The 7,794-nt window shown below is 46.4% G+C and overlaps 1 protein-coding gene across 1 annotated transcript; it reads left to right on the forward strand.

Moving 5' to 3' along the window:
* Nucleotides 1-1,991: 1,991 nt before the first annotated feature.
* Nucleotides 1,992-6,902, forward strand: LOC308312507 (uncharacterized protein; the record flags this gene model as incomplete). The annotated part of the gene is made up of 7 exons (XM_080759116.1): nucleotides 1,992-3,002; nucleotides 3,358-3,681; nucleotides 3,776-4,022; nucleotides 4,173-4,913; nucleotides 5,484-5,582; nucleotides 6,314-6,435; nucleotides 6,767-6,902. 7 exons carry the CDS (start codon nucleotides 1,992-1,994, stop codon nucleotides 6,800-6,802), a joined length of 2,580 nt encoding a protein of 859 aa, XP_080615242.1. The 3' UTR covers nucleotides 6,803-6,902.
* Nucleotides 6,903-7,794: the final 892 nt, after the last annotated feature.

Consider the following 7,794-nt stretch of genomic DNA (forward strand, 5'->3'; position numbering starts at 1 on the left):
TCGTCTTATCGTAAACAACATCACCTGCGTTCAAATGCACACAAAAGCGCATTAGACTTTGACGCCAAGAAGCTGAAGGAGGGCGAGCTGCGAGACGACGCCGATGAGAAGAGCAGCCGCAAGGATGAAGATATTAAGGTTGGAGAGGTCTCGGAGCCCCAAAAATAGCACTCTTATCTTAGGGTGTAGGGCTGCAACGATCTATTATATTCTTGGCATATATATATTATTTTTTCCACTATATTTTATCCCACGATTTTGTAACCGTATTTTTTCACCCAGTGTCAATTATCTAATGTAATCCTGGGTTTCTACACGTTATTCCAACCAGTTCCTTTCCCCTCCGTCAGGCGCCCCAGCTGGCCAGGGGGAGGCAGTATAGAGACTAGGATTACTGCAGGTTTTTTGTGAGGGTACCTACCTAGTACCTACCCTAGGGGACACGTGGAGAACATGTGAGGGTACCTACCTAGTACCTACCCTAGGGGACACGTGGAGAACATGTGAGGGTACCTACCTAGTACCTACCCTAGGGGACACGTGGAGAACATGTGAGGGTACCTACCTAGTACCTACCCTAGGGGACACGTGGAGAACATGTGAGGGTACCTACCTAGTACCTACCCTAGGGGACACGTGGAGAACATGTGAGGGTACCTACCTAGTACCTACCCTAGGGGACACGTGGAGAACATGTGAGGGTACCTACCTAGTACCTACCCTAGGGGACACGTGGAGAACATGTGAGGGTACCTACCTAGTACCTACCCTAGGGGACACGTGGAGAACATGTGAGGGTACCTACCTAGTACCTACCCTAGGGGACACGTGGAGAACATGTGAGGGTACCTACCTAGTACCTACCCTAGGGGACACGTGGAGAACATGTGAGGGTACCTACCTAGTACCTACCCTAGGGGACACGTGGAGAACATGTGAGGGTACCTACCTAGTACCTACCCTAGGGGACACGTGGAGAACATGTGAGGGTACCTACCTAGTACCTACCCTAGGGGACACGTGGAGAACATGTGAGGGTACCTACCTAGTACCTACCCTAGGGGACACGTGGAGAACATGTGAGGGTACCTACCTAGTACCTACCCTAGGGGACACGTGGAGAACATGCAAACTCCACACAAAAAGGCACTTTTTCCAACCCCACCTAAGGTATGGGCACTGATGACGTGGAGGAGAGCACACGCCCCCAGCGTCCCCAGCGTGAATCGAACCCGGGAACTTCTAGCTGTGAGACGGCAGCGCTACCGACTGCGCCACCGTGCCCCCCTCTTAGTGAATTCTCTATCGATAACTTGTGTATATATTAATTGAATAATTGAGAAGAACGATATGTTTTCTAGTCTATCTATCTAATCATCGATTATCCACTTAATCGTTATTGTATACTTGTCTCGTGTCATGCAAATATCAATTATTTGTGGGAAACCTTTCACCTGTAATGATATGCGGCCTGAAATGTTTAGGAACCCTGGATCTAGATAACAGTTATTCTTAACTGTCCAGCTTGACATGTCCTTGTTTTCTGTTCCTAGCAGTCACCGGTCCATGACAAAGACCGCCACGCGGTGGCCCCTGCAGGTGACAAGGAGCACTACACTCAACAGAATGGAAAGTATGACTATCTTGTGGACCTTTGTTACGACGGCACGGCCATAGACTTCTTCTGTACACTCTGTGAAAGCACGGTGAACAGCAGAGACACTAAATGTGTAGACGCCCACGTGAATGGAAAAAAACACAACCAGCTGCTAAGCCTGAACCTGCACCTTGGGAAGAAGAGAGAGAAAGACAAAAACATTGAGATCTTCAGCGAAGACGACTGTATTGTACAACACCCAAAATACAAAACCCAAAATCACCACCACTACTACTGTTCTCTCTGTAAGTGCTCAGTCAAATACCTTAAAAATAATAATTTTAAATGCGAACACCTGAAGGGACTAAAACACACTGCTTCACTGTGGAAGAAGATGAAGGGACTAAAACACACTGCTTCACTGTGGAAGAAGATGAAGGGACTAAAACACACTGCTTCACTGTGGAAGAAGATGAAGGGACTAAAACACACTGCTTCACTGTGGAAGAAGATGAAGGGACTAAAACACACTGCTTCACTGTGGAAGAAGATGAAGGGACTAAAACACACTGCTTCACTGTGGAAGAAGATGAAGGGACTAAAACACACTGCTTCACTGTGGAAGAAGATGAAGGGACTAAAACACACTGCTTCACTGTGGAAGAAGATGAAGGGACTAAAACACACTGCTTCACTGTGGAAGAAGATGAAGGGACTAAAACACACTGCTTCACTGTGGAAGAAGATGAAGGGACTAAAACACACTGCTTCACTGTGGAAGAAGATGAAGGGACTAAAACACACTGCTTCACTGTGGAAGAAGATGAAGGGACTAAAACACACTGCTTCACTGTGGAAGAAGATGAAGGGACTAAAACACACTGCTTCACTGTGGAAGAAGATGAAGGGACTAAAACACACTGCTTCACTGTGGAAGAAGATGAAGGGACTAAAACACACTGCTTCACTGTGGAAGAAGATGAAGGGACTAAAACACACTGCTTCACTGTGGAAGAAGATGAAGGGACTAAAACACACTGCTTCACTGTGGAAGAAGATGAAGGGACTAAAACACACTGCTTCACTGTGGAAGAAGATGAAGGAGGACAAGCTGAAAGATGAGAAGATCGGCAGCAAGGATGAAGTCGCTGGGAAAGAATTGAGTAAAAAAGACCAGCAGGACGTTGAGGTTGGAGAGGAGCTTTCCACCACTGCTCCCACACGGGTCTGCAACCCGGAGGCGGCCATGAAGTCCCTCGCCATGAAGTCCCTCGCCGTGAAGTCCCTCGCCATGCAGCCTCAAGAGGACAAGATGAACTCTGGACCAAAGGAGACCAAGTCGTCTAGCTCTGCTGCTGGTGGAGAGGTTTCTTCATGCAAGCCTGCTTGTCTTGAACGTCCCAAGGTATTTGATATCGTTGCAAAGGGGAGTCTTAACGTGCACAGTAGAGGACAATATAATATGAATAAAAACAATTTATCTGGCCACTTCAAAAGATGCTACGCAAATAAGGCACTGAAGCACTCAATAAGTCTGCCCAAAATCACTTTGGACATCATTTTGCATTTTCTACTTTTCTACTGCTAAAGCTTTTGTTAAAACATGTCTTAACTTGGTATATAAGTCGCTGTCCGGCAGAAACTAGCTAACTCCATTTTTCAGGATTTTGATTATTTTCTAAATATATTGAAGGCTGTGACTAAAACTAAATCAGAATGTGCTGCTGTCAAACGGCACACTGCTGTTGCATCATCCTCAGGTGGAGTCAGAGGAGGACCCGTTCCAAGACTTCCAGTTTGACATGACAGACTTTGTGACCGTGGACGAGGTGGGAGACGTCCACGACGTCACCGCTGCTCCTCCGCCCGCTGTCGTGGCCACGGATACCACAGCCATGGTAGAGGAGACCACGGGAGACGTGTGCGACCTCTCCGGTTCCACAGAGACCACGGGAGACGTGTGCGACCTCTCCGGTTCCCCCCCTCCTCCGCCCGCTGTGGTTGCCATGGATACTTCGGGGGCGGCGGCGGAGGAGAAGAGCACAGAAGAACAACGCGAGTCGGAGTCTGAAGACACACCGCAGGTAATTCCATTTGTGATTTAGCTTCGGCTAACTTTTCAACCCCGGTGCTTTTTTGTTTTAACAGTTTTTAACGTGTTTCCCGTGTACTTCTTAGGGCTCACCCGGGACAGTCACCCTGGCAACAGCTGCTCCAGACAATTATGAAACTGCTGCGACCGCCTCTGAAAATCCTGCATGTGTGGAATCCGCGTTGGGCCCGGTCGTCACCACTGAGCACCCACACTCTCCTGTCCCCCAGGCCATGGGCCCGGTCGTCACCACTGAGCACCCACACTCTCCTGTCCCTCAGGCCATGTGCTCCTCTGACCAGCTGGACACAGCTGTGCCTCAGACTGTAGCAGGTAGCACTGCTCCCTCTGTTCCAGCACATCTACAACCTGCTTTAATATGAAGGGACACGTTTATTTAAACTGGGAATGTTACTGTAGTTTAATACCGAAATACAAAATCAGCTGAAAAATCCTAATGCATTTTGATGTCTTCAACTACAGCCAATATGGACTCCACCCTGGCAGAGGATTCCCTCGCTGCATCTGCTCCAGCGGGGACAGCCGGATCACCTGAGGGTTCCACCAGCCCCCATGTGGAGGTGTGCTCCTCTGGTGTGGAGCCCACAGCAGGAGGATCACCTGAGGGTTCCACCAGCCCCCATTTGGAGGTGTGCTCCTCTGGTGTGGAGCCCACAGCAGGAGGATCACCTGAGGGTTCCACCAGCCCCCATGTGGAGGTGTGCTCCTCTGGTGTGGAGCCCACAGCAGGAGGATCACCTGAGGGTTCCACCAGCCCCCATTTGGAGGTGTGCTCCTCTGGTGTGGAGCCCACAGCAGGAGGATCACCTGAGGGTTCCACCAGCCCCCGTTTGGAGGTGTGCTCCTCTGGTGTGGAGCCCACAGCAGGAGGATCACCTGAGGGTTCCACCAGCCCCCATTTGGAGGTGTGCTCCTCTGGTGTGGAGCCCACAGCAGGAGGATCACCTGAGGGTTCCACCAGCCCCCATTTGGAGGTGTGCTCCTCTGGTGTGGAGCCCACAGCAGGAGGATCACCTGAGGGTTCCACCAGCCCCCATTTGGAGGTGTGCTCCTCTGGTGTGGAGCCCACAGCAGGAGGATCACCTGAGGGTTCCACCAGCCCCCATTTGGAGGTGTGCTCCTCTGGTGTGGAGCCCACAGCAGGAGGAGAGCAGGAGAACCGAGGACAAAGGGTCAAAGAGAAGAAAGCAGTCTCCGTCTCTGGTGGGTTGAATGATCAACTCACTATTTATAAAGAACATTTAAAAACTACAAGAATTGACCGAAAGTGCTTATCAATAAAAACTAACTAATGACAAACTAATCCGTAAAAGCAAGTTTTTACAGATAATGCTTATCAATAAAAACTAACTAATGACAAACTAATCCGTAAAAGCAAGTTTTTACAGTTTAAAATAAAAAATAAATAAAGCGATATTTTCACTTCTGGGGTCATTTTAATGTCTACCCTGGCTTTTGTGTGCACCCTAGTTTTTTAAGTCGCTTGATTCAATATTTAGATATATTTAGGTATACACATAGCAACATCTAAATGACACAGAATCACACCTTGGAAAGCATGAGTGTCTATTTCAAACAAAGTGTTTTTTGACTTGAATTGCCTGTCATAATTTGACCCCCCTGTATTAGGATGTTGATGTTCATTTATCAGCCAACAATGTACAATGTTTTGATTGTAACTTAAAGCAGTTAGTAGACTTTACCACAATTTGCCGTGCAATAATATTTAGTTTCATGTAATCCCGGACACTCCCAACATTCTTTTTGTTTCAGCAAAGCGCAGGATGCCTGGAGAGAAGGAGGAAGGACCTATACAGAAGAAACAGAAGACACAAGACAAGCCTCCTCTCGTTGACCTGAACAGTGCTGTTGGTGAGATACGGTCCATGCCATCAGCTGTAACTCTGAGAGTGTCCATTTGTACACTCCATTTCAGTTAGTTTTAAATTAACACTGGATTTTTTCCCAAAGGAGAAGGGAAAGAAATATACATTGTATTGTACCCGAGTTACAGACTCAGTCTTCACACACACAGGCACATACACAGATCTCCATGTGGGACACCGGCTGACAGTTAAAACGGGTGCTATCATGACAACTTGGTATATTATTAACCCATTCTGACCGGGCACCCATTTTGGTGTTGGCATCATGTTATGCTTTAGCTATTGAAAAATAGCAGATCTACAAGCTCATATCGCGCCACCGAGTGGCGCGATACGAGCTTGTAGGTCTGCTATTTTTGAAAAATTCGAAGAACGACTGACATTTTTAGAATCTGATCTCAGGTCAGAATGGGTTAATCAGACCAGTGCGTGTCAAGTGGAAACCTCGTATGAATCTGATCTCAGGTCAGAATGGGTTAAGTCCCCAAGTTGCATCGTTCCCAAGTAGGCCCGTGGCTGGCTGCGATGGGCACGTACAGGTCTAGTATATTAAAAAGGTAGATTTTCTCCGTTCATGTTGGATATTGTTCTATACATTCATATTGTCCCTGCAGGCATGGAGTTCATGTTGGATATTGTTCTATACATTCATATTGTCCCTAACAGGCATGGAGTTCATGTTGGATATTGTTCTATACATTCATATTGTCCCTGCAGGCATGGAGTTTCTGGTTCCCAAAACAGGGTTTTTCTGTAAACTGTGCAACCGCTTCTTCACGGGAGGCCGGGAGTCTGAGCTGAACCACTGCAAGAGCCAGAACCACCATGAGAACTGGCAGGTACAGTTGGATGCACAAGATGATGTTGCATTGCAGATGATCCCGTTGCAATTCTTCTAAAGAGATTTAATGGTGGCTCAAATGCAGAATAAATGATGGACCTTGATATGAAAAGGGTTGAAAACCACTGGTCTAAATAAGTATGTCAGGCCAGCGGTTTGGGCCTTCAATACAAGATGTACAACTTCTAAGAACTGCAAGCTGCTGCCCTCTGCTGGGCATTGTGGGAACGTATATTAACATGGAAATTGGAGCGAGTGGTTTGTAGTTTGGTGACTTTGGTCTATTTGTTTGCCCTGTTTGATTCTGGTTTTGGTTCTTTGTTTTACAGAAATATCTCCAGAGCAGGAAGATAACCTCTAGATGAACATTACATTATGTGAACCTGAATGTGGTGTTGTCACCTGTCAACGGTCTACTCGCTGTTGTTGGTAAACCTGTTGTTTATTGTGTTTATTTGTTTTATTGTGACAAAGTACAGAGCCAAAGGTTAAGCTATCTATGAATATTTTTAATCTGTAACACAATTTTATACAAGATGTAGTGGGGGTCCCCTCCATAGCCTGGAAACCAGACGAATCTGGCACAGGGAAAAAAATCCTGGGTAGATTTTCGACCACCCCAGAGTTGTGGGTGACCAATCAGAGCCCACTATTCAAAGTGAGACTTTTGTTGGAATTAGTTTGTAACCGCCCCTTGGAACTAAGTCTTGCACAACGAAGTTCCAGACTAATATCTACGTAGTGATTTAGTCAGGCCAGGCCAGGCTAGTCCCTCCCTGCTTCATCTCACTCTCAGCTTTGGGGTCCTTGGTCATTGAAGACCCCTGTTCTACAGAATGTAGAGAAACTATAAATAAAGTTTGTTCTATTATGTTGTCGTTGCTTTGTCAAGTCTTTAATGTCCTCTATACTGGAGCATTTCTGTTTGCCGCAAGCCATTATGAACAGGGTTGAATTCCTAATAGACTGTAACTATAGTATCAAAAGCATATTCCACCTTTGTTTTGTTTTTTTCTTTTAAGCATATTGGAAGAATATATTTTTTCTTTAGTGTTTTCAAACTAGTAAAAGTGCTCCTCTCCACCAGGTCAGGAACATTTGTTGCATTGTTTGGTATTGAGTGATCATAGCAGTAGTTAATAGCCAATACACAATGTACAGTAGCATAATATAATCAGACGGATCCATCTTAATCCTTGATCACATGACTATCATGTGCACCGATTTGCGTGATATTTGGACGAATATCAAAAAGGTTTCACATAAATTGACCTGCTGGTGGTGCTATAAAAGGCACATTTGGAAAATGCAGGTCTGCACTGCAAACATATTTCTTGGTTGAATCTTTTCCCTCCTG

This window comes from Protomyctophum bolini, assembly GCF_963924005.1.
Source record: "Protomyctophum bolini genome assembly, chromosome: 3".
Classification (NCBI taxonomy): domain Eukaryota; kingdom Metazoa; phylum Chordata; class Actinopteri; order Myctophiformes; family Myctophidae; genus Protomyctophum; species Protomyctophum bolini.